This window comes from Orbicella faveolata, unplaced genomic scaffold (genome assembly GCF_042242905.1).
Source record: "Orbicella faveolata isolate gen_17 unplaced genomic scaffold, um_ofav_v1 contig_46, whole genome shotgun sequence".
Taxonomy (NCBI): Eukaryota; Metazoa; Cnidaria; class Anthozoa; order Scleractinia; family Merulinidae; genus Orbicella; species Orbicella faveolata.
The window spans coordinates 33,444,633-33,471,254 of NW_028301576.1; the positions used below are offsets into that span (position 1 = coordinate 33,444,633).

At 38.9% G+C, this 26,622-nt stretch overlaps 6 protein-coding genes across 8 annotated transcripts; 5 read left to right on the forward strand and 1 right to left on the reverse strand.

Annotated features, from left to right (window-relative positions):
• The first annotated feature begins 335 nt into the window (after positions 1 to 335).
• LOC149099879 (uncharacterized) lies at positions 336 to 1,166 on the forward strand. The gene has a single exon (XM_089276923.1). It carries the CDS (start codon positions 387 to 389, stop codon positions 1,164 to 1,166), a length of 780 nt encoding a protein of 259 aa, XP_089133049.1. The 5' UTR covers positions 336 to 386.
• Positions 1,167 to 3,780: 2,614 nt separating this feature from the next.
• On the forward strand, positions 3,781 to 4,403 carry LOC149099880 (uncharacterized). The gene has a single exon (XM_089276924.1). It carries the CDS (start codon positions 3,798 to 3,800, stop codon positions 4,401 to 4,403), a length of 606 nt encoding a protein of 201 aa, XP_089133050.1. The 5' UTR covers positions 3,781 to 3,797.
• Positions 4,404 to 4,844: 441 nt separating this feature from the next.
• On the forward strand, positions 4,845 to 8,160 carry LOC149099881 (uncharacterized). 2 transcript variants are annotated; one of them, XM_089278373.1, is made up of 7 exons: positions 4,845 to 5,042; positions 5,161 to 5,269; positions 5,738 to 5,841; positions 6,185 to 6,300; positions 6,620 to 6,693; positions 6,993 to 7,267; positions 7,906 to 8,160. In XM_089278373.1, the coding sequence occupies exons 1-7, from the start codon at positions 4,886 to 4,888 to the stop codon at positions 7,956 to 7,958; spliced, it is 888 nt and encodes a 295-aa protein (XP_089134499.1). In that variant the 5' UTR covers positions 4,845 to 4,885; the 3' UTR covers positions 7,959 to 8,160. The 2 variants fall into 2 exon arrangements, with proteins under 2 accessions (XP_089134499.1, XP_089134498.1); XM_089278372.1 differs by lacking the exon at positions 7,906 to 8,160 and having other exon boundaries at positions 6,993 to 7,635.
• A 581-nt stretch (positions 8,161 to 8,741) lies between these two features.
• Positions 8,742 to 10,915, forward strand: LOC149099882 (uncharacterized). Its single transcript, XM_089276926.1, has 6 exons — positions 8,742 to 8,753; positions 9,013 to 9,076; positions 9,616 to 9,764; positions 9,993 to 10,074; positions 10,305 to 10,507; positions 10,753 to 10,915. Exons 1-6 carry the CDS (start codon positions 8,742 to 8,744, stop codon positions 10,870 to 10,872), a joined length of 630 nt encoding a protein of 209 aa, XP_089133052.1. The 3' UTR covers positions 10,873 to 10,915.
• Positions 10,916 to 11,506: 591 nt separating this feature from the next.
• Positions 11,507 to 14,943, forward strand: LOC149099883 (uncharacterized). Of its 2 annotated transcripts, none has more exons than XM_089278357.1 (4): positions 11,507 to 11,717; positions 11,820 to 11,906; positions 12,121 to 13,765; positions 14,778 to 14,943. In XM_089278357.1, exons 1-3 carry the CDS (start codon positions 11,531 to 11,533, stop codon positions 13,761 to 13,763), a joined length of 1,917 nt encoding a protein of 638 aa, XP_089134483.1. In that variant the 5' UTR covers positions 11,507 to 11,530; the 3' UTR covers positions 13,764 to 13,765; positions 14,778 to 14,943. The 2 variants fall into 2 exon arrangements, with proteins under 2 accessions (XP_089134483.1, XP_089134484.1); XM_089278358.1 differs by having other exon boundaries at positions 14,781 to 14,943.
• LOC149099884 (uncharacterized) lies at positions 13,986 to 15,890 on the reverse strand. Its single transcript, XM_089278380.1, has 2 exons — positions 15,305 to 15,890; positions 13,986 to 14,506 (listed from the first exon to the last, which is right to left on the reverse strand). Exons 1-2 carry the CDS (start codon positions 15,555 to 15,557, stop codon positions 14,016 to 14,018), a joined length of 744 nt encoding a protein of 247 aa, XP_089134506.1. The 5' UTR covers positions 15,558 to 15,890; the 3' UTR covers positions 13,986 to 14,015.
• Positions 15,891 to 26,622: the final 10,732 nt, after the last annotated feature.

Consider the following 26,622-nt stretch of genomic DNA (forward strand, 5'->3'; position numbering starts at 1 on the left):
GTTTCCGGCTCCCGCCGTGTGCAATATGTGTTGACGGTCTAAAGGCAGTCCAAAGCGTAAAGTCCTCTCATTTTATTTTTAAAAAAATAATCCTGTTTTTGTTGATCGTTTTTGTTGATCGCCTCAGACTCGTTCTGCTACTCCCAGTAACGAAGTGACAAGCAACAAAACACACAGTGCATGTATTTGGCGGTAACACCAAGTAACTGTCTTTTTATTTCCCGCATGCTCGCAAAAGTTTTGCAGCAACAATTAACAGCTCTCTTATCATTTGCGTGAGATTGCAAAACGTTTTTTGGCATGTATCTCGCAACAACGATGAACAACTCTGTTATCATTCAAGGCCCTCAATACCTAAAGTCAAGAAACGGCTTGTTGTGAAGGAGATGAAATTAGAACTAAAAGAACTTAATCCTGGACATATCAATTATCTGAATCAAGAAAGTATTGGCAGTGGAAGCTACAGTCAGTGCTATCATGCCCGTTACAGGGGAATTGACGTAGTTGTGAAGATGATTTACAACGATACTGCAGAGGACAAGCTGAGGGCGAAAAGGGATTTAATGCACGAGGCAGAGGTGATTACTGCACTTGGTGACCATGAAAGACTACCTATGATTGTAGGTGTCGTCACTACACAAGAGCCACTTTGTCTCGTCACACAGTTCCATGGTATAAATGGCACAAGTGGCACTCTTCATCATGCGGCGATCTCGAATATTATCACATCTCCAGAATGCCTTGATATCTTTGTTGAGATTTGCTCTGCATTAAAGCATGTCCATTCAAAAGGTTTCCTCCACAACGATATCAAGGCTAATAATGTCGTCCTCGAAAATAGAGCAGATTCCGATAGATGCACTCCTATCCTCATTGATTTCGGAAAGAGTAGCAAAGCTTCTGTCAATTTTCCACCGGCTTCCGCTAACAAAAAGAGAGCGCATGAACACGGGAAAAGCTATTTGGCCCCGGAAGTATTAAAATACCGACAGTACAGCACATCCAGTGATGTGTACTCCTTGGGACGAATGCTAAAGGCTATGTCCAAAATCATGGGATTTTACCACAGTGTATGCGTCGTAGTAAAATCTGCAACAATGGAAGCTCCTTCCGATAGAGCTGAACTGGACCAATTACTTACTAGACCTGCTGATATTCACCTGTGATTTGCATTACAGTCTACTCCTTATATAGCTATTATTTTCTAAACACAGAATTGTAAAAGCACTGTTCAGAAAACAGTTACAGCTACAGAAGTGGCCTGACGCGTAAATAGCGCGCACGCTCAGAAACATTTTTAATTTACCATTATCGTGGGTAGCTTTGACAGTTTAGGGCTAGCAGTTGTTGTGTTTTTAAAAGAAGTTCGTGTCGTTTACCGTTTTTTGAAGTATTTTGGCTTGATTAACGAAGAGTTGTCCGTCTACCGCTCACGCACAAGCAATATATAATAATAAATAATATCCCAAAGGCCTTCGTGCCTGAAAATTGTTTGTGCCAAATAAATTGCCACGTGGGTTCTGTGCTCAAGTCCAAAAAACTTGGGAGACTTCATTACAACCCTATCAATAATAATAATAATAATATTTAACATTTCTAAGGCGCAAATTAACATGTGAATATGATCAAATGCGCCTAACAAACCATATGAGTAATATACATTAAACGATATGCTATGAATAGTGTGATAAATTTAAAACTAATTATTTACAATAATTATGTACATTAGGCTAAGGTAGCGAGCTAAAAATTAAAATATTAAAAACAAGGGATCTAGTAAAAATGTATATAAAACATCAAGAGCTATTCAAACGCTTTTCTAAATAAAAATGTCTTTAGTTTGGACTTAAAATGGTTAAAATTGTCCTCATCTGTCATTGCACACGGCAATTTGTTCCAAAGTGATGGTGCAGCAGCAGTAAATGCCCTGTCACCAAGTGTTTTCTTCGTTTTCGTGGATGGTGGTACTAATAAAACTTGACAATTAGAGCGTAGACCATACCGGGAGGGATTTTTAACACGAATAAGATTACAAATATAGTCCGGTGCATGGCCATGTATGGCCTTAAAAGTAATTATTAAAATCTTATAAACAATTCTGAATCTGACAGGTAACCAATGTAAAGAATATAATACAGGAGTAATGCCACTAAAATGCGGAGTCGAGCAAATTAGCCTAGCAGCTGCGTTTTGCACACATTGTAGCTTATTAATATGAGTGGTCGGTAAACCATGGAGAAGACTGTTGCAGTAATCAATGCGTCCCATTATGAAGGCATGCACTAGCACCTTGGTAGACTCAACCGTAAGAAACTTCCTAATACGTCTAATGTTATGCAGATGATAAAAAGCAGCTTTACATGTCTTCATAATGTCTGTCACTAGACTAAGGTTGGTATCAAACCAGGTTCCGAGGTTTCTTGCAACAGCAACAGGTGCAACACTCACATTACCCACCGATAACTTCTCGATGTAACAGAACCAGAGTTTCCATTACTATAAGTGGGCTGAATAGTTCTTATTGCAGTTGAGCCTGTGGTCAAACATTCCTTTGTTCAAAAAGGTATACAAACGAGGCGAACGGGTCAATGCAAAGCAAAATTGACCCTTTCGCCTTGTTTGTATGTCAAACCGCTGATAACTTCAATGACAGCTATCGTGGTGTTCTGCGGCTCCAAAGAGTCTGACCTCGTCCCCAGGCTCTCTCTCCTCTGCCTCCTTTGAGGGGGCATAATTCCCCCCTAGTTTTTCCTCTCGCTCTTCCCCAAGTACGCCAAGCGCCTGCAACAGGCTAGACTGGGAAGTCCAGAACCACTGCTTTATCCAAGTTTTCCCCCGTGACGTGAGAAGATGTGTGTGACAGAGGGCGAGTGACAATAGATTATTGTGCAATTTGGAACTACTTACCATTTCTTGCTATAATAATATATTTTTAATAAGTCCATAGAAAGGATTCTGACATCAACACATTAATTACAAATTCAATTCGCATATTTTTGGTCACGATCATGCATGAACGTATCAACATGTAATTGTCCGCCACCTGCAACCCGTGCTGTCACACGTGCACACTTCGCAATTCGTTGTCAAAGCAATTATTACTTGAAACAGATTGCGCATTTCCCCGTTTACAACTTGGAAACTGGTGTTTGTTGTGGTCAGTGGAAACGAGTGACCGCTGACCATGGATTGGCTAAGTCGATTAAACACTTTCACTAGTTAAAATACAAGCTTGAACACAAAGGACAATAATTGGATTAAGCTTTATATGGAATTATTTTGGCCCATGGCGCCCTTTTCAAAACCATATACAAAGTTAGCTCGATGTCGCAACAGATATTCGGCCCATGAACACTGCAGCGAATGGCCAGCTTGTAATGGCGAGCAAAGACGCGACTGCAAGCTCACTGTTGTTACATCAAGTGTTTTCCCCTCAGTTAGACCCAGAGAAGAACTGGTACGCTTTGAATTCCGATTTGTGTTGTGGAAAACCATCCGTTTTTTGTTCTACTGTGTCTGCAAAAGCATTTCCCGAAGAATACAAGCAAGTAGCCCTAAGGAATTTGCGCGGCAAAGATGGAACCGTCGCATCTTTCCGCTGGTTTTGCTCGCATCGAAGCAGCGAAAAAGTTCATGTAGCGTCAGCCTTTGGCCTTTTGCTTGGAATTCTTTGATTGAAATCTTGGTCGAGTTGCCATTTCATGAAGTCTGATTACTTCAAAGCGGTCGTATCTTCGATCAATTCCCGTGGCTTACACTGCAATTCACTTGAGAACGAGAGCGGAAAATTGGCCCAAATGCAAAGCCAGGAAGGAGTGCTAGATTCCCAGCCCAGAAAGCACGAAGATATTGATATTCCGACACCACCAAGCACACCAAGACTGTCCGAAGGAAGAAGCCCGCCAAATCGTGAAAGCCCGCCAACAGCACAAAGTCCGGACGATTTGGCCAAACCAGCTCGGAAGAAGAAAAGATCTATCGAGCAGCTAAAAATTGACCATGACCTCTCCCCACCCAGCAAAAGGAGAAAAGTGAGAGAAGCTGCCACCGCAGTCATGAAAAGCATCAGCCAAGTGTGCGAAGAAAGCGGGGACACGCTGGGTGCCGTGCTCGGAGAATGCTGTCTCATGACAGGAAAAGATGGTAGCGATGCCCAGGAGACAGTCAGGGCCGTATTTGATGTGATGGTCAAAGAAAAGGGCGTCCAAAAGTCTTTCAGTAAACTTTTGTCAGAAGAAGTTTGGGAAAAAAGAGTTGAGTGTATGAGGGTCCCTGACTGGATTTACCTGCTGTTCAAGCTCAAGTTACGACTGTCTGACAGTGGTTGGCAAGAGTTGACAAATCTGACTCAACTTGGGAGGACTGGGGTAAGTATGGTCGAGCAAAGTGTTTTCATGATGTAAGGTTATTAAAACTCAATGATTAATTATTGTAGTAAACGCTTTTCCGCATTTCCCATATTGATTGCCTTTGACTATTTGATTCCTGTTAGTGAATTTTTTTTGCTTGCATATGATTGGTTAAAACCTGACATTGCAAATGGGCTCGTACCAAATTTACAGTTAATGGAACACACCTATTGGGTGATGATGTGAGACACCAGGACAATGTAGTCAATTTGGTTAGCAGGCCTGGTTTAATTTCACTTGCATTATTTTAAATGACACGTAAACGCCTTTCTAAGGAGGACAGCCAGAGCTTGTCCTTTCACTGTATATTTTAATATTTCTGTTGGAAATCAGATATATTTTTAAACATAATTAAATTTTGGCATGGGTTTCTAAGACAAAAATATTAATTTTTGTAGAAAAAATCAGATGAACCGATCATCCTGATTAAAAACAACATTGCTGCACTGCAAAAGGGTCTTTTCGATGTCACAAGAATGTTGATGGATGTGGCAAGTCTGCCCAATGAAGTTCCAGGTTATGAGGTGAACCTAGAAAATGTTGCTGTCTGGATCATCAGAGAGATGCGTCTACACGGCTCACTTCCTGATGATATTGTTTTCAATCTTAAAGTTGATGGACGCCCTTTCTTTGGTAATTGAATGGCTATCATTTATAATTTTGCTTTAATTAAAAAGAACATGTCAATCTTTCTAAAACTGTTAATGACTGCATGGATCATCATCTTACATAAAACTCTATTATATTACAGGCAAAGATCAAGTTGCAGTTGGGATTGTTCCCCTTGATGCCAAACATCGGTCCTCTCAGAGTGCAAAGTCAGTTTATCCCCTGGCTATAGCCAACTGTAAGGAAAAGAGGTAATTTATACTTTTCCACTGCAGGCCAGAACCATATTTAAGCTATTTTATTATCTCACTTTGTATAATTCTTTAAAAAATGTAATAATAATATTTTGACGGTATTTTGTGCGGTCTTAGTACCTGACCCTTATTGGCAGTGAGGATAGACTTTTATCTGTTTCAAATCTTGTAATCTTGTTGTGTTACTTACTACAGTTACAATGATGTGGAAAGCAGACAATAAAAACTGAAATTTCAATAAAGGGTGTGCAACCAATAATTTATTATGAGTGATCTGGGTCGTTAGAATGTTTGTGTACATAAAGCTGCTGACAGTTGGTGAATAGTATTTGGGAGAGTTTCAAGTCTTATTAATAAGTAACTATCTTTAATTAAGACAATGTAAGGTGGACAGGTTATTAACGAGTATGAATCTACATTTACATGTATGTGACTACGATTATTTGCCTATCTTGCATTTTCAAGGGAAGATCTCAGGAAGCTGTTCTTAAATTTAAACAAACAGAAGGACAAGCTTAAAAAGATAGGGATTAAAGTGGATGGCAAACACTATCGTATACGCTTTAAAGGTACTGGATCCAAAAGCTAGATGATTTTAAAATCCATTTATTAATCAATATTAATTAATTAAATAACTGGGGTCGCCTATTTATGAACATTAAAAAAATAGCAACTCAAGATGATGCATACATAGAGGTATACTGAATGGCATTAGCTGTCTAAGAGACTTTCATGTAACATGATGCCAAAGCTAGCAAAGCAAGTGATCTGTAAAATTTAAAGTATTTGTAACCAATCTGCATGGAGCTCCATTAATAGTAATGCAAAACCAAAGCAAATTGCTGTATTTAAACTCCATTGAAAACTGCTCAGTTATTAAACTTATACTTCGTCAATTTGCTTTGTATACAGTTACTCTTGATTACAAAGGTTTGGTGTTGCTGATGGCAAAGATCAATGATGAAGATTTTCAGCTTGGTGGACAAGGCCTTGCTCTAGAATTCTGCATTTTCTGCTTGGCATGGAGAGTAAGTTTTTTGAATGTACAGTACATTTTGAAATGTCCAAATATAAGAATGTGCCGGTAGAGCTCTTTTGAAACTGTGATAATTTTACCAGGTAATGTTTCAATGGTCATACTTTAAAGGGTAGTAGGGCTCACTTAAAAGCAGAATTGAGCCATGGTGTTGTAAGCAGGTGTAATGTCCAGCTAGTATAAACACAACATTTTCCACAATATTTTTTGTTGGTCCTCCAGTGGCTGTTTCAGTTTGACTGGTCTCCTCATTTATTGAATTTTTGAAATAATTCTAATAGATTGTATCTATTCTTATTCCACTATAATAGGCATGTGATTGTGATTTAGGGATGCACGAAGTCTGTCTGGAACACTTCAGTCAAACAAAGGCAAACATTGGCGGGTAATATATATAGAAAATTTGTGGTAACTAAATCACAGGATGTATTCGGACGGTCCTGCTGATTTCATTTTATTTCTTATTTTCAACTATTGTAGTCAAACTATGAAGAAGTAATTAAACGTGTTATTAATGATATATAATATATGGTTAGGAAATGGTCGTAAATAAACAATTTATTCAGTAGAAATAATGTGTTATATGCCTGGGTATTTCTGCTTGTCATTTTTTTTTAGCTGAAGTGCACCACCGTAAGTACCTTTATTTAATTAATCCTTATAATGTAATGTACTTTTTTTAAGCTTTAAAGGGCTGCGAGATGACTTGACATGCCTCCTTGATGAGGATCTTTCTACCATGAGTCTTTGTGCTTTGCACTGCGAGATGCGAAACACTGAGCAGGTGCTGAAAAGTGTTGGATTGCTGGCCTATCAGATTGGCTCACTTCCAGAATGCAATGCCAAACTTTCTGATTACGGTCCATCCAACTTCAAGGCAGATAGGATCACTGTTAAGTTGAGACCTGGACAAGAAACAGCTCCTGGACGAAATAATGTGTCTTTTGCCTCCTGTTCAGGTTACTCTAAAATCATAATTTCTACTATTTTAATTTGTCTATTAGGTTACAAAAGATTTCAATCTTGCCAAACAGCACTAGGTTTCTTCACCTTTGTGCCAAGCACTTTTATTTCAACTGTTTTCAATGTCAAAAACTGAATCAAAAGAGACTGTATCACTATGGCAAAATGGTTTTAAAACTAAATTTGTCTCAAAAGTCATTATAATTAGCAATACTAACAAAATATTTGGTCCATCACAACTGGCGGGTGACACGCATCCTACAGTTTGATGTAATATGAAATAGTTAATCAAGTAACGGAACTAATAAAATATTTTGTCCATCAGAACTGGCGGGTGACACGCCTCATACAGTTCAATGTAACATGACCACGAAATAATTAATCTATTAGGTCTATTAGCAATACTAATAAAATATTTTGTCCATCAGAACTTGTGGGTGACACGCCTCATACAGTTTGATGTAACATGACCATGAAATAATTAATCTATTAGGTCTATTAGCAATACTAATGAAATATTTTGTCCATCAGAACTGGCGGGTGACACGCCTCACACAGTTCGATGTAACATGACCATGAAATAATTAATCTATTAGGTCTATTAGCAATACTAATGAAATATTTTGTCCATCAGAACTGGCGGGTGACACGCCTCATACAGTTCGATGTAACATGACCATGAAATAATTAATCTATTAGGTCTATTAGCAATACTAATAAGATATTTTGTCCATCAGAACTGGCGGTTGACATGCCTCATACGGTTCGATGTAACATGACCATGAAATAATTAATCTATTAGGTCTATTAGCAATACTAATAAAATATTTTGTCCATCAGAACTGGCGGGTGACACGCCTCATACAGTTCAATGTAACATGACCATGAAATAATTAGTCTATTAGGTCTATTAGCAATACTAATAAAATATTTTGTCCATCAGAACTTGTGGGTGACGCCTCATACAGTTCGATGTAACATGACCATGAAATAATTAATCTATTAGGTCTATTAGTAATACTAATAAAATATTTTGTCCATCAGAACTGGCGGGTGACACGCCTCACACAGTTCGATGTAACATGACCATGAAATAATTAATCTATTAGGTCTATTAGCAATACTAATGAAATATTTTGTCCATCAGAACTGGCGGGTGACACGCCTCACACAGTTCGATGTAACATGACCATGAAATAATTAATCTATTAGGTCTATTAGCAATACTAATGAAATATTTTGTCCATCAGAACTGGCGGGTGACACGCCTCACACAGTTCGATGTAACATGACCATGAAATAATTAATCTATTAGGTCTATTAGCAATACTAATGAAATATTTTGTCCATCAGAACTGGCGGGTGACACGCCTCATACAGTTCGATGTAACATGACCATGAAATAATTAATCTATTAGGTCTATTAGCAATACTAATAAGATATTTTGTCCATCAGAACTGGCGGTTGACATGCCTCATACGGTTCGATGTAACATGACCATGAAATAATTAATCTATTAGGTCTATTAGCAATACTAATAAAATATTTTGTCCATCAGAACTGGCGGGTGACACGCCTCATACAGTTCAATGTAACATGACCATGAAATAATTAATCTATTAGGTCTATTAGCAATACTAATAAAATATTTTGTCCATCAGAACAGGCGGATGACACGCCTCATACAGTTCGATGTAACACAAAAGAAATAAACACACAGGTTAATGTTTTGTCCATCAGAACTGGCGGGTGACGCCTCATACAGTTCGATGTAATACTTGTACAGGATATGGAATAGGACAGGGTAAGATACTGTAAGGTAACACACAAAAATGAAACAACAGTTGGAAGAATAAGAAACAAGAGCAAAATAATTATGCACATTTTTAATTATTAAGATTAGTACAGATCATTTTGGCGAATCGTACAGCGCCTAGAGCAGGCATGGATAGGCGCTATATAAATATTTATGTATTATTATTGTATTAATTATATATTTCTACAAATTTGGTGGTATGAACAAATGGCCTTATTTTCAGGGGAGAGTCAACTTTCATGGTTGCTTTGTGCAATTTGTAGATGAAATTGTATTTTAGTACTCGAGTTACAAAGGAAATAGCTGTTCCATGACATGAATATAAACATTTCAATTTCACTGTGTGGTTGTTGGCCCCATTAAGGGGGTGGTGTCATTGGAGCATTGTCTCATAATAAAGTGTATTTTAAGTGTTTCCCTAGGGCAAAAGGTAGGTTATTTGTAAATTAATGAGGTGTCCTGTAAACAGGGCTCTTTTGTAAACATTACAAGTACAAGTAAAAACAATCTTGTAACTGTGTTTTCAGGAAACACTGAACGGCAGCTATTGGCATCCATTGAAGACATTGTGGAAGAGTCTCTGCCTAATAAAAAACTAGCTGACCATTTCCAAGACCCTGAGGCAGCCAAACTTTGCATCCTTAACAAAATAGCATTTTGTGAGACACGACAAAAGGTGCCATTATGTCCTGTTTGTTCTGTTTTGACCTTGTGTACATTAATTCTTTAACCAAACAAAATCAACGTGAAATGGTAGAACAACAATCATAATCATATATCTAGGTATTATTACTCGTGATATGCTTGTTTTAATCTCTAAATGGCTTGGTCGAGTATTAAATTATACACTTTTTACTTGAATTTTAGTATTTGGCTGAAGCTTTTTTCATCTTTTGTCTTGTAGTACTATCAGGAAATGATGGAAAGTGGGATTTTTGTCCGTGACTTTGGCACCAGACTTGAAGAAATTAACTTGACAAATTCAGGTATTACAATGGGTTATACGTTTTTTTATTAATTTCCTTTCACATGTCACACTTTTTTATGAACCATTATTCCTATTCCCAGAGGCCATTAATTTTAGTAATATATGTAAACTAATGTATTCACCTGTTTGAATTCAGTTACATGGTGCAATAGAATGCTGGATATTGCAGTTGGCTGTGTTTAAATATGACCTATTTGACATGATATTTCTTTCCTATTATATATACAGGAGTTAGCAAGGAGCTTGAATTACAGATGATATTCTGGAAAGAGAAACAACAAGATATTGAAAGTCAATTCAAACATCTCTACAGGCCTATGCAGTCAAACAAAGGCCAAAACGTTAAGGGGAAGAAGTCAAAGAAAGTGGATCACACCAACAAACAACTAAGTTACTATGCAGGCAAATTGACAAAGGAATTTTTAATCAAGGTTAGACTTATTGCATTTAATTTCTGTTCACTGATTAATTTTCGAATATACTGCAAATCACAGCATACAAAAAGAGTAGTTAAATAATTATGTAATATTTAATTTATAATTATTTTAATATAATATTTCCAGATCCTTAGCACAAAAATGATATGTTAATCTCAACTCAATGCAGGCTTTTTCACTTCAGACTAATAGCAGAGCCTGACTTTTAACTTTGAACCCTAATAATATACTAATTGCAGGTGTGTTCACTGTGGAAAGAAATTGCATATGTTACGAGGGACAGAGAGTTCAAGGAAGATGAGGAACATCTTATCGATATTTTTGATGTAAAGGTTTGTGATACCTATTCTTTTGATTGAAGACTGCTCACTTTAAAAGAAACTTCTTGATATATGTATATGTATATAGATAAACAAAATTCATTTATATATATCTATATCTATATGCTCAAACTGGATTACATGTAGGTGAATCTTTACTTATGTCATTGATTACATTTTTCCTCATTAACATACGACTTTGCACATACAAGGCATCATGCTAGATACAAATTGACTACAAACATTTCAAGAGCTTGTGAAATTTAGTAATTGGTGAAAGTTTTGGCTCTTTGGGTGTAATATGCGATGAGAAATTGGCTTTCAACAGTTGCAAAATTTCTGGGTGGCAAAAGTGCTAATGAGCTCGTACATTCTTTGTAAAATTTTGAGTTTTTAAACCCGCGTTGCACAAAAAGTATTCCATACATCGGATGCAAATTCCTTGGGACAGTTAAGTGTGTTATACCCTTTCAATATTCATAAGTAATGTTTCTGTAGCTCCATCAGAAACTGTATCGCTTATGCTAATGAGACAAATATTGTAAACAAAGATTCTCCTATACTGCATGTGACATGGAAACTTTGTAAGACATTGTATCTCTCCTCCTTAGTTAAACAACTGATGCCCACACACTTTGTTGTTGACTGTAATGTTCAATTTTTTCATTGTAAAGAGTGGGGGTTCCTTCTGTTAGAGATGTTTGGGACAAGCCTTGGAACAGGTGATTATGGCCACCTCACTGTGGAGCACATACCAATGCTTTTTCGGATGCATCGCTCATTACACCACTTGTCCAACCAGGGTTATGAGGCTGGACACAAGCTCCAAAGGCTGCTCTACTTAAGAGCAACCTCTCACGACTCATCAAGCAGTACTTCCTCAGGTAAGTTGAGATTCCAGTCTAAATGTTCACACAAATGATGTGGAAGTAGCAGGATTAATTCTTACTATTAACAGGTATTTGTGCTTTTTTCTTATGCTATAGTGGACCAAATCCTCACCCATATTTATACAGAGATGCTACTTGATATGAGGCGAGCATTCAGAGAGGCTAGACAGTCCATTACATCTGGTAATATACATGATTGTCTACAGATAGGCTTGTATTACAGGAGGGCTCCCAAGGAGTCAGTCACACCTCCAAACATGCACTGATGATAAAAAAAACCTTGATGAAAATGTCAACTCTAAGACCTGATTCCAGAAAATTCCTTTTTTTTCTTTACATCAACATAGTGTAATTAAAAGTAGGCAAATTCTTTACTTCTTTAACTTTCTTCTTTCAGGAGAGAAGCTGTTCTACTACAGAGGGTGTGGCTGGAAAGCTAAAAGAATGGTTTGGAGTGAAGAAGACAGAGAATGGATTGGAAAAATGGATGAGCTATTTACTAATCTGTTTGGTCCAGACTATTGTGAATACGAGTACACAGAGATGACAAAGCACTGTGTGGTGGTACTAGGCCAATTTCCACTCATTGATTACAACCATGAAGAGTGGGAAAGAAAACCAGCCAGCAAACCAGCCACAGAACCAAAACCCCAAAGCAGCAACACTCTTGGAGTGGCACCAGCACCAGAGACAACATCACCACAACAGGATGACAGCAGCACAGGCAGAGACATGCCAAAAGAAGCAGCAGCGTTAACAACACAGCAGCATGGCAGCAACACTGCCCTAGTGGCACCAGTACCTGTAGCAGAGGCAACAACACAGCAGCAAGGCAGCAGCAAGCACACAGCCACAGCAATGGCAGCATCAACTCTGCAAAACAGTAACAACAGCTGCCCCCCAGACCAAGTAAAACCTGATAATGTAGCCTGGCACAGTAAAGAGATTTTGGAAAATCTCAATGTTCTTACTCGTGGTGAAAGAGCATCTTTGAAACTTCCTGAAGTTGCCTTCATTTCAAAGCAAGACATTCAGCTTGTTCAGAGTCCAAATGAGGTCAGTAACCCACTGCTAGTCAATCTCCGTCCAGCAGAAAGTGCAGTGACACATGCCGTACAGCTTTTGAAAGAACTGTCAGGTACTAGAACTGTGGGGACTATTAATGTTGACAGATCTGATAATGGGGATGAAGATGACAAAGCTACAGTGACTATGGGCAGACTAGGAACTTTCACTAAAGAATCAGTTGGTTTATATCAGACTATGTGTACTCTAGCTTCAGAAGCTGTCAGTTTCAGAGAAGAAGAAAGGTGGCTTGCAAACAACAGCAGCCCTGTATCAGACCTTAACAAAGTCAGAGATGTACTGTGTAACTCTAGGCCTAATGAGCAGATTATTAGGCAAGGCACATACATTATGGATGCTAATGACTTTAGCACTCTAGCTTGTGAACGTTATGTTAATGGTTTCGCTATAGACACAGTATGTTTGAAATTTCTTGAGGACAGCAAGCCCACTAACCTAGTGTACCTCTCATCGTACAGCCAAACCTGGGCAAAACAAGGACCACGGTACTTCAGCCAAATGGTGATGCCCTTCTTTGGCCACTGTGCTGTGCAAGATGCCACATACATTTTGTCACCTTTTCATTTTGATTCACCACAACACTGGGGATTGCTGTGCTTCGATGTAGCAAGCAGAACTGTCCATTTTGATGACGGACTCAAGATTGACCAACCAAGAGACATTCTAGTAGTTGTTAAGAACATGCTAACTGGCTTTCAGCTTCTCTCCCACAATGACTGTTTTCAAGAGGAAAATTGGAACAAACCCAAATTGGATCTCCCTTTACCACGCCTCAACATGCCGCATCAAACTAAAACCGGAGAGGGATCTGCGAGCTGTGGTGTTGGTGTGATTTTCTTGGTGAGAGATATCATAAAAAGCAGAAACTGCCTTCCGTCATTTCAGTGGACATTTAAGAACATGGCCAGTCTGAGGAAAGATTTAATGGCTCTTATTGTTCAATGGAAAAAGTAGAGGTCAGTGTATTGGGTGTACCTAAATTATATTTATATCATTGTGTGATTCCAGAAAATATCCATAATATCCACGCAGAAGGTTTTTTGGTTTGAGCCCACACCCTCCAGAAATTTTGAGTTGAGCTTGGTACATTCAGTTACAATTTTTACCTTTTAAACCCCCTCCCCACCCTCTCCCTCTCAGAATTTTCAATGACCTTCCTTCGTGTGGGTATAGATATTTTTGGGAACTGCACATTTCATAATGTTATTAAAAATTGCATTTTTCTATATATAGTCTCAGGACCATTTGGCCATGCTCAGTTAGATTGTACAAGTGTGGCCACCATATAAGTTCAACTTCTCTTGTGGCTCTTTTCTCTCCATACCCAACAATTAATGAAGACTTTGATGAGGGCCTTTTCCTTTTTTGTCCGGAAACATAAACCCTTTGTTTTGCCCTCTTAATTTCTTCCTCTGCAGACAGGCCTTCTTCTTCTTCTTCTTCTTCTTCTTCGCACATCTCATTTCCTGAGAATAGCACTTCTGTGTTTAGGGATGCCAAGTCTTGTTCCTCTATTGCATCTAAAAATTTTTCCAGATACCAGATTTTATACAAAAGCTTCATTGTAGAGGCTTGATAACAGGGCTGTGCTTTGTGACACACCTCTCGCACAGAGTTCAATTGAACATTTATCCTCCCAATAAGGTACTCAAAGTATCCCTTTGGTACTTGATGGCAGTCAATTTTAATCCATCTCCCTAGAAAACAGGAAAAAGTCTTTAATGATAGGAAATAAGAGGGAGGTTGGCATAACTGCCCATGGATGGGGGGGTTTAGCAGTCAGTGGTTGTCTTGGTACTTGTGATCTTGCTGTTCCCAGATAGGGTTAATTGTTTCGGTTTCTTAACTCGCAGTTGGCAATTTAGTAGTGCATATGACAAAGAATTTCATTGAATATGTCAAATCCCTACCCTCTCACCCCTCTCACCCCTCTCACACGGACTATCAATTATTTTGTTCTTTCCATAGTAGTACCATGCCATGTACATAAGAAGACAATGCCGTGTCCATAAACAAGTCTTATGGGAGCTACTGTGTTTGCAACCGTGTCTCAGACAAGCCATCAGTGCACCACTGGATAACATCCTCGAAAATGACTCCACCATTTGAAATAAAGTTTTGTCTTTTTGGACTATGCTGACTCGTTTTCACGTTTTGGGGGGTAAGGGGTGGGGGGGGGCGGTAGTTTCTGAACTATTTAAAACTTCATCACACGAGTTGTAGGTAATAAAAAGCTGGAGGCGGTTTCCGCAATTCCCAACAATCTTGCGCTACCAAAACCTGAGAGACGCTTGACAAATCGCAAATCTGCTGTTTTACCCAAGCCGGTCGAAAACCCACATTTGGGTTCCCCTCACAGAAGGAATAGTCTGCTGTTGAAGTCTAGTATTAGAAAAATGACCTATTCTTTTTTCATCAAAACAATGCAGCAATTCATGCAAGATATTGGCACTAGTTTTCATGTACAAGGTAATTACAGTATGTAAAATATTTACCTGGAAGACGAGGATGAAATGTGGAGTTTATCCTTTCCACTAGGCCGGCAATCCATATCTTGTATCCTTGCAACATTTGCGGGGGCAGTTGGTCTCGTGGTTTCGGAACGCTCGCCATTTTTCCTTCCTGGTCTTTAAACACGGGTAACAATTCATTTTCGTTTTCATGGCGTTCCCTCACGTGTTTAGTCAACGAGTAGAGCGTCTCTAACACTTTTTTACAGGACGAGCAATCCACCATGTAAACAGACATTGTGTGAAAAGCGAGTAGCCTTGAAACCCTGATATACCAGCTGTTTCATATATTTCCGCGGGTTTTCGTTTAGCCGATTACGTCAGCATTAAGTGACCGGAAATGCTGTATTTCCAATACCATTTTCTACCAAAATCAGGCTGGACATTATGGCCTCCTACACTGGGAAGAGTACTGTCAGTCTTTCATGACAGTCTGTTTAAATGATTAGCATCCTCGACATTTTAACTCTGCTACAAGTTCCACTCGTAATATCGAGCAGAACAATCAAAGGAGATGTGTAAACCACACTAGCCTGGTAGAAAATTACTCGATCTAACGCGTACCAGCCGCCAACCAAGAGATGAAAAACAAAAAGATAGAACAAAGGCTAATTGGGAAAGTAAACTCTTTAAGAACAGGACTAACCAGGTTTAGCGAAAGTCCGACCGTACAGACATTTTCTAGGAATTTTGTCTCAGAAATCGCCCTTCCTTTGGGTTGGGAGTTCTTTTAAGTTGACGTGTGATTTACATTGCACAAATCGCTGGGTTTAATCGCCGAGTTCGGGTTTCATAGATTTGCAAAGCGTTGACGTGTGAGTGATATTACGCGTTCATTCAGCAGAGCATTTACCCGATTCTTACTGTGAGATCTGTCACCAGCTTCTATTGTCTTATCTTTTGTCGGGATCAAAGTTCGGTCACTTGAAATGACCGAGCGTCAAGTATCTAGGGCTCGCGGGTCGTCATGAAGAATCTCAAAAGTTTGATAAGTCCTTCAAGAAACAGGATCCACAGGTGGCCCCCATGCCAAGGCTCTTCCCCTGGCTCCTCACATCCTCACTGGCTCCTCACATCCTTGTGCTCTAATTTGTTATGCATGGAGTATGCCAGGGCACATTGCTTGCAGGTACAACAAAAGGTCAACCCACCCATACAGTATTACCAAGCCTGCCCCTTTCACAGAATGAAGTCACAATCACATATGGACTTTAATCATTCAGTCAAGCAGTCAGTTGGTTTCTAATTATAACCTTGCACATGCAGACTTCCACAAGTTTTAAATTTTAAGGTTACTTCCAACCTTTGCAGATGCCCTTCGGGACAAAAATCGTACGTACGCCAGTTACAATAAAACCTCAACAAACTATATATCATAACAAAGCTTGATAAATGTACTTTACGAAAAAATTACAATTTCAGCAATGTTTTTTCTTAGGAAGTGTCAGGAGGCAGTAAGGCATGAAACAAACGAGGGTTCTTTTGAATTTATCGGGTATTGGATTCCGCAGTACGAGCAAAATGGCTGCACAGTCTTATTCACAAGGCATCAATCAACAAAAGTGTGTCCAGCTTTTTCTATATTCTGACTGGTTGTCTAGATATCCACATCTAAAGTTGGAGTAGCTAAAAATATGTGAGACATGTTGCATAAATAGATGCCAGGGGAAAAATTTGTTAAATATCAAAATTTTCCGGCACACTTTGGTTTGTCATTATCTCTGAAATGTTCTGGTGATCTTTCAAATCTGCATGCCCTATAAATTCGCTCAAGTGGATGTATTACTCCAAAAACGAAATGCGAGATGTTAGCTTGTAAGGGTTCGTAAACAACTCTCACCACGCTCAGAGATTATTATGCCTAATAAAACCGCCAACCAAAGGAACAACAGGACCTCCTAGTGTCTATGACAATAGATCAAGATTTCCCGGGAAAAGCATCACATTGCAACATGTTTGTTATCTCGCTCAGTGGAGCTAAATTCAGGACGACATAATATAACGGGCAAAGATGCCAAAGGCAAAGGCAAAACCCGCAACAAAAACGTTAAAGGCATAAAAATGTGCTGCTGAAAAACGAGATGTTAAGGAATCGAAGGACAGCTTAAGAAATACCCATATTTGAACGCTCTGGATCTTCAGCAGATGCTGAGATTGTGAAGGCATTTGGCCAAACCAAGAGCCTTTGTCACTTTCGGCAAGGTTTTTTTTTCTTACTTTGACAAAATGGAGCTTTTTCTTTCTTCTTTGGCCCGTTTTTTTTCATTTTCTTTACCCAAGGACTTTTTTCTGCTTTTGATTTTTCCATAGGAGTTAGTGTAAAGAGCTTCCACGTGGGAATTTTTGTCAAGTGTATAGATAAAAATATACAAATGACATGAAATATGAGCGATGAGTGTTTGCTGCAGAAATTTTCCCAGGGTTCTCACCCGTTGACAAGATTATGACACCTTCTTAGTTTACTAACTATATTTTAGAATACTTTGATCCCGACCACTTTTTGAGATTTTTAATGTGTCTTTTGGAAACACTCGATAAAATGATGAACTTAAATTTGTCAAATAAAAGAAAAAACGATTTTTTTGGCCTCTGAAGGTGGGAAGTAGCCTTAATTTCTTCAGCAACCTAATCTAGCAAACTAAAACAAGAGTTTTTACCCTTTCCCTTCACAATTGAATGGCTTGGTGCAAGACTGACGTAAGTGACTTTTTCGGGTGAAAAATGATTTTTTTGTTCAAAAGCGCCCGAATTTTTGCGTGTCGTCTTCAATTGAGTAGAAGAGCATAGCCCCGTATATTTTTTTAGCTGGTTTGCGCTTTGTCTTCGGAAAAAAAGAAAGAAACATTAGGACAACAGTGACTTCAAAACAATAATACAGGGCCGCAAAACGAAATGAATGAACATGGGCCTTAGAGAAAGATGAGCCTATAGCTTGACAGTTACAGTAAAGGTAACATAACCCCACGGCTAGCGTTAGACCTAAAAGCAAACCCCAACCCTTGGCCTAGGGTTAGCATTTAGTGTTAGGGTTACCGTTTTAGTGCTAGGGTTTAGGGTTAAGGCTAGGGCTAGGGCTTAGGGTTAGAGTCTCTAAACACTTTGTGGTAGGGTTAGTTCTATTTTGGTGCTAGCCTAGGGAAAATAATAAAACAAGAAAATGCTTCATTTCATAAACACAGCATGCATGATCGGGAATCTAAATAAAGTCAACGACCAGTGTCTATTAGCGGTGGTTACCTATCTTCTGAGAGTGAAACGTTTTGCCATCAGTGAAAACATGAAACTCGTTTAGAACAAAAAAGAGTTCGGTTTGCATTCTTTCGGAAAAAAAAAGTGAAAATCACTAGCGAAATGCGACATTTCATAGGTGCTACTGCGATGATGTAAAACGTTTTGAAATGCAATGTGCTATAACAGCGATGCTTGCCATTACTTTGACTGCGTGACAAACAACAAATACCTTATAAAACATATTTCGTTAAACGTTTTGCAATCAGTGAAAACATGAAACTCCTTAAGAACTAAAAAGAGTTTGCTTTGCATTCTTTCAAAAAAAAAAAAGTGAAAATCACTGGCGAAATGCGGCATTTCATAGGTGCTACTGCGATGTAAAACGTTTTGAAATTCAATGAGCTATAACAGCGCAGCTTGCCATTACTTTGACTGCGTGACGAACAACAAATACCTTATAAAACATATTTCGTGAAATGTTGCCACAAGGAATTAACGCTTGACATTCGAAGAGAGACGATTTTTCCGAATTACAGTACTTGAACGGCTGAGTCAATCTGAAATTGCTCCGTCTCTGCGATAATTAAATACCCTGTATATTTGTGAAAACACTGAACTGAATCTAAGCGGGAAAACCGAAAACAAACGGAAAATATATAGCAAAAGGAATGGCATATTTAAAGACAAAAGACTTACACTGTTGTCTCTTTCTCTCGCCATCTTCTAACCTCACAAACGAATCATTCCATTGGGATTCCATGATAATAAAGGCAAGCGATCGAAAGCCGCTAGTCCATAATATGATTGGCGTTTGTTTGCCCCAGTTCCCAAAAGGTCAACTGTCACACTGTAACACAACAATGGTCAACAATCGCGACTTTGGATCAATCATTTCTCTTACATGAAAACATTGGCCATTTATTCCCGGAAAGAATCGGGGCTTAGGGCTATTTTTGTCTAAATGAAGTAATACATTACTTTTCTCAGTGAAAAAAATCTTTTCCGTCGATTCTGTTTCAATTAATATTCCGTTGGCTGAGCGAAATGTAAGTTTGTCACGTTTTCCATTGCCGACTGAGATCGACTGACAAGACCTATCGAGATGCATTAAAGATTATTATGGGATATCCCTGAGCAACTTCAACACGGCAAGGCCTACGGGCCGACTAAACAGATTTTTTTAGAGTCTAAAAGCACTTCTTTATTTCCAAACGTTCTGCACAGCAACATTTGGCAAATGGGCCACTTCTCGCCATCGACTCATTTTTTGGCATGAGAAGTGCTTTCAAACTCCTCGCCTGGCTTCAGTGTGCCTTCGACCGCTTAGCGATCTTGGAACAGCAACACATCTCGCTTCTTTGAGATATGCTAGTGACTTACGGGTTTCCGGACTTAATGAAGTCCTTTCACCGCCAGGCGGGCGCAAATATGAGTCAAATAAGCGGACTTCATGCAACAGGTGAGGTTTCAACTTGTCTGATCGAAAGCTTGACGTTGTCTTGCGCGCCAAAATAATGCAAACGTAAGCTTACGTCACAACGTAGTTGAAGAAATTCATTTCCAGATCCCGTCTTTGAGCGAGTAAACTTTCCACTTTGTTTTGTACACCAGGCGAAAAAACCAAGGAATACAAACACAGGGCAATGTTTTCCTATTACGTTGGAGACCACATGCAAAAATTTGGGCGCTTTTGAAGGAAAAAATCATTTTTCACCCGAAAAAGTCACTTACGTCAGTCTTGCACTAAGCCATTCAATTATTGGCTTGAAGCATCATGGAAATTTGTATGTGGTTATTTAACTTATTGTCCCTTGGGTTTTTGTCAACTAACAATTAACCCTTTGAATACCAACAACGTATGTATAGGTCCTAAAATGTGAGCCTCAGACACAAAAGATGTACATATATGTCCTCTATAAAGCTGTTTTTTCCCCCTGGTCGTTCACAGGTTTTTTACCATGGCCATTTAAAAGGACCTGGGAGGCATTAAACAATCTGCTGACCAAGAAAATTTTGCATTGTTGGCACAACATATACCCAGGAGGCTTTCTGTATTTTTTTATGGTAAATCCAAGATGGTGGAAAGCTCACATGGTCTTAAAAGAAGATTTTGCCAATAGAGACTCTGGATTTAGTGAGGAGGAAAGTGAAGATGTTTCAGAATATAATGGCAATAGCTCTGGCTCCACAAAAGATGACGAAAGTGGCAAAGACGTTCAAGGTTTCAAGGAACATGACAGTCCAAGTGCTAGTGAAGACAGTGAAAGTGAAGAGGAAGATGCTGCACCTAACAGAAGCGAAGGATGAGGAAGAGGTCGTCAAAGTGAAGGGAGGGGCGGTTGTGATGGAGGAAGAGGCAGTCGTGGTGCAGCAAGGGGTGGTTGTGGTAAAGCAAGAGGCACTTGATGCTCGACAACCATGTGGTCAACAATGAGTTCAACAAGCTGCTCTTGAAGCACAGTGGCTTTCACTGGACAGAGAGCCAAATGTTCCACCTTCACTGGTACTCCTGGGATAAAGGTGCCACTTCCAAATAATCCTTCAACAGGTGACTTTTTGAATTTATCCCTTACAGGTGCATTTTTTGACATCCTTGTTGAGCAAACCAATTTGTATGTAATGCAATATGAAAGGAACAATCCCAATTTATCACCATATAGTCAGACCAATGAGTGGTTTTGAAACCAGAGATTTCACATTATTGGAGTACAAATCCCTTCTTCAAAGGATCTATGTTCAATAGTGTCACCCTCCAAAATAGATTCCAGAGCATTCTTCAGTTCCTGCCCTTTGCTGACAACAGTCAGTTTGATCCCAATGATCCTGATCCTGATCGGCTATACAAAGTCAGGCCTGTTGTGGAGTACCTGGTAAACAAATTTTGAACTGTGTTTGTTGGAAACAGGCACAACTTGGCATAAAGCTGTTCAGCTTATGTGAAACCTCGGAATATTTAAGAACTCTTTTGTTCACCAGGGTAAAAAACCCAACAGAAATGGTGATGACCCAGACCTAGTTTGAAGGCTGGGAGCCATGCTGTACAGTCGCTAATAATTGACAAATGTCCGACTTTTATCAAATATTTTTTGTTATGGACTGAATGTGGATGAAAACAATAGTACTCATAGATTCTCTGTTATTCAGCTTGTGGTGTTGCTGTTTGAATCTTCTCTCTTTCGACAGGTTAGCGAGTAACAAGGAGAACAATTTACAAGACTCAAGGAAATTCTCATAGGTGATGTTACATGTTCAATCCCAAACGCTGCAGAGTTTCCAGCATTTGCAGCTTTTAAGTGTCTAACATTCGTTTGGTTTCCCAGAGTTATAATGTGTCAAACCTGTTTCCAACGTTTTTACTGTTCATTTTCTTTCTATCGTTCATTTTGTTTCGGACATTTTTTCCTATCGTTCGTTTTGTTTCAAACATTTATTTTCTATCGTTCGCTTCGTTTCGAACGTTTCATCTATACCATGTATGCGTTTTGTCTACTAGGTAAATTCTTAATCTAAAACATCAAGCCGAGTTATTTTACCATATGACATGTACCAAACTGTATTAAGCACTCGAATAGTTAAGAAAGCTATTTGACTATTCAATTAGACACAAGAACTATAGACTTAAACCGATTAAGCTTAGCATGGCATGGAGTACTTCTTTTAAGCTTCCATTTTTGAAAACAAAATCACACGAAATAATCAAACACAAAATACATTACCTACCCAGTTACGCTCCTTTTCATCGAATGTAGTTTGTAGAAGTGAATTCATTTAGGAGAAAAATTGAGGGAACTGTGCAAACGTTCACCGTGTGCATGTGAGAAATCTGACAGTTGAACTTGCACGGTGGGCACAGGAGACTCAAAATGTGCCCGTGAAATCCGTTTTCAAAATGGCGGGAGGTTATTTCCCCCGTGGGGGTAGGGGTCAAATTACTTCTTTGCTATGCTAATCATTAACTTTGCACCCAAAGTGCTATGCAGTAAGCGGATACTGCCAAAAATGCTCCTCGAAGAAAGATGCTTGAAAACTGCAGCTTTCATGTGGTACCAAACTTGCATGGTTTGGTGTTTTTTACTCGACGAAATGAGCTTTTGCACGTCAAGGTATTGTGAGAACTTCTTTGCCTCTTGTTTTTTCGTATTTTTGAACATTTTAGGCTTCAAAAGGCTTTAGCGTGGACCATTATTCAATCGTAAATTTGGATGTTCTGGGAAGAATACCCAAAGAAGAAACCTATCTTTTTTGTTTGTTAAAATCTGCATTTAGCGCCGATATTTAGGAAATTTTTTTCTGTTTGGCAGGCGGAGAGGACGCGCACGAAGACAAATTGAAGCATCTTATCATGGATTTCAAAGTCCTGCTGATCTGCGTTAAAGATTTCATAAAATAAGTCTAAACTGTGGAACGGTCCTTTCTGACGAAACCAAACTGTGGCTGTAGAAGATCAAATTTCGTTTGGGAGGAAAAGTCAGCATCAGGCGTCCTTATCAATGCAAAATAATTCGAAAAACATAGCATACCTACTCGGAAGAAAAAAGTGTACGCAAGATTCAATGTGGGAACTATGATGAGAAAGCTGAAAGAGCTTCAAGAAAGAACTGGCCTCGAACATGAAAAGGTTTTGACCGCAACACGAGATCTTCAGGCAAAGCAGCCCAAAGGGTGAAGACTTCAGCAGAAGGTTATCAACGTTTCATGTTTTTTAATAGCCATTAGAAAACCGATTCGGTTTACCACAAACCGGATCTCCTTAAACCCGTAATTCACTGTTGCAATTAAACTGGCTTCAACAAAACACTGAGCCCCGGTCAGCTGACCCCCTACTGACCCCCTACTGGCCCCTTAACTGACCCCCTTAAAAATCATCCGGAAAAAATACAAAGCGTAGTACAAATCAAGTTCATAAAATAAAATCATGTTACCTGAAAGTTCCAAGATGGCGGGCGAGTGTTGCAAAGGTCTGACACTTTTCTTCTTTCGTTACAAGTACAGGTTTTGTTCATGGATAAGCAAGCATAAAATTAGTTAAAATATCAAGGACGATATTCGTAACCATTAAAAAAATAAAGCGGGGAAAACAACGAAGGAACAAAACAAATTAAAAATGTAATGCAAGCGACACGCTTGCACGATACACAAACCGGAAGTCGTTTTGCAATGTAGTCAGCAAGGACAGTTCCTGGTCTCTCAAATTGCTAATGTCGATTAGGGCAGGGCGACAAATCAGATCCAAACAGGAGTTCTTTGAAATCCTTGAACATAAATGTGAACGTCTTGTTCAACGATTTCAACGAACTCCTGTTTGGATTTGACATTTGTCGCCCTAATTGACAGTGCTGGATCGAGAGATCAGGAATTACATTGCAAAACGACTTCCGGTTTGTGTATCATATGCAAGCGTGTTGCTCATGTTACATTCGTAATCGTATTTTGTTCCTTCGTTGTTTTCCTCCCTTCATTTTTTTAATGGGTACGAATATCATCCTTGATGTTTCAACTTATTTTATGCTTGCTAATCCGTGAACAAAACCTGCACTTGTAATGAAAGAAGAAAAGTGCCAGACCTTTGCAACACTCACCCACCATCTTGGAACTTTCAGGTAACATGATTTTATTTTATGAACTTGCTTTGTACTACGCTTTGTATTTTTCCCGATGATTTTTAAGGGGGTCAGTTAAGGGGTCAGTAAGGGGGTCAGTAGGGGGTCAGTGTTTTGTCGAAGCCCAAATTAAACTGCTATTTTTTACACTCAGATAATCTGAAATTTTCACAGACCCAAAGTTTTGCATTGAATATTTATTTTCACTAATATAGGTAATCACATGATTTTGAGTGTAATTTGGAATGCATACACACTAGTAAATTTTTCAAAGGCTAGCAAAACTGCACAAGCCCAAAGGGACAAGTGCAATTTGTAGTCAGTAATTTACAGTTTGTAATTGCACAAGAAGAATCTGTATGTGCGGAATAAAATGTTTTTACCTCAGAATAGTTTTTTCACCATTAAATTTGAACAATTTGATAATGAAACAAAGGGAAAATATTGCAGGTAACAATCTGCTGCTGTTCTACACCATGTATGTCTTACCTGTGCCATGTTTGTGGACGCTGAACAAAAACTCTTCAAGCTTTAATTTATAGATTTGTTTTGTTTTTAATAGGTGGATGATCTATCTGACAAGGAAAACAGGCAAGTATTTGTGAGCATCCTGAAGCCATTCAAAATAGGCAGCTGTCAGCAACAAGTGATGAACAGGGAAATGTCAAGATATCTAAAAGGACCATGAGAAAAAGACAGACTGAAACCTTGGAACAGGCACTCAAAATTCATGGTGGGAAAGCGAACCACCACCTACCAGCTGCTGTAGGACTAGTAGAGACAGTGTGTACTAAATTCAGTAAGAAACAATTAGTCACAACTGTTTCACGAAAGAGAAAATTCTGTGAAACTATTTTCCCTCAAATCTGTAACACTAAGGGAAAAGACTTTGAAAAGTCACAAGAAAATGTGTTGCGTAGCATTGCAACATAGTTTTGTAAGGGAGTGATGGGTAAAGCTAAGTACAGGTCTGTGTATCAATCCGTCTCTATGAAAAAGGGAGTTAAGAAAGGGTCTAAACAACAAAGATTGAAAGTAATGGGTTGTAAAATTCCATCCCTGCTCCCATACAACAAACTGATGGAGCACGTAAAAACCATCGACCTTGGCAAAATAGGTAATGTAACTATGCCTTCCCAATACCCCCTCATCCTTACCATATTCCACAAGAGAAATCCATTTCCTAAAAATAATTATTGAACACATAGGGATAACAAACCCCGCTGCTCATGCAGATATCTTCCTGAGTGGAACCTTTTCAGTATCTCATATTACTTAACAGGTGTGAAATGTACACACTGTACCACAGCACTTCAGAGGTACTGACAAAAATTGTTTTTGAATCTCAACAACAGAGGAGAAAAAGTTTATTTTTTTTACATTTTTGTTAAAAAAAAATTATCAGAAACTTTGGACCATTTACAATGTAAAGATCATATTTACATAGCACATGAAACCCTAACCCTACCCCTATGCTTCAATGCCACATGTAAGGAAAATGACTATACTCAGGTAAATTGAGGAGGAAAGGTAACAGCTTGAGCCAAGAATCAACCAAATAACTTCAAGGAAGATTGTCCACACATCCTTGGTGCAAGATACAACTACCAGTTGAATGACCTGTAGTTTAGGCTGAATATAAACATTTTGGTCTCTTTCATAGACACCATTAAAGGAAGAAATAATCAACCTACTGAGGAGAAGCACTACATTTTCACTTCAAGGAAACAGAAAACAACAGAGAACAAGGTAAAACTTGAGTAAAGGTAGTCAGGAGATGGCATAGCTGATAAAAGTGCCGTTTTTTGTCACACTACGAGTCAAAGCAGTGGTTCGAGAGAACAACTACCCCTCTTGCTTTATCAGTGAATGTGAAAGAGCGTTGGCAACAAAACCAACTAAGCCTACCACAAATGGTTTTGTAGTACTTCCTTACGTTAAGGACATCCCTGAAAGAATCAGTCGCTTACTAAAGCAACAAAGTTTACAAATTTCCCACAAGCCACAGAGAACCATCATCAGTCCTTTTCCTCGACTGAAACAGCAGAATGAAACCGACTATCCATCATTTGGAGTGGTGTACAGAATCAATTGCAGTCAGTGCAATTTTGTATACTATGGCCAGACTGAAAGATCACTGAAGACGTGGGTTTCAGAGCACAAAAAGGCTGTGTTGATGTTTGATCATAACTCCAAACTTGCATGCCATTTTCACAAATCTCATCATCAAATGGATTTTGAAAACGTTGAAGTTGTCGGACATGAAGCACATTACCATCAGCAGCTTTTTCTAGAAGCTTGGATGTCGGTAAAAGTCCCGCACACTGAGAATGATCACATGGTCATCCCAGAAGTCTGCATGCACTTAAAATTCTCTCGAGTCATGCACATACAGTATGTGCAACATTTCAATTTTAAACAGTTTTTAAATCGCGCACAACATCAAGCAGTCTTTCAACTGATGAAGGCTTA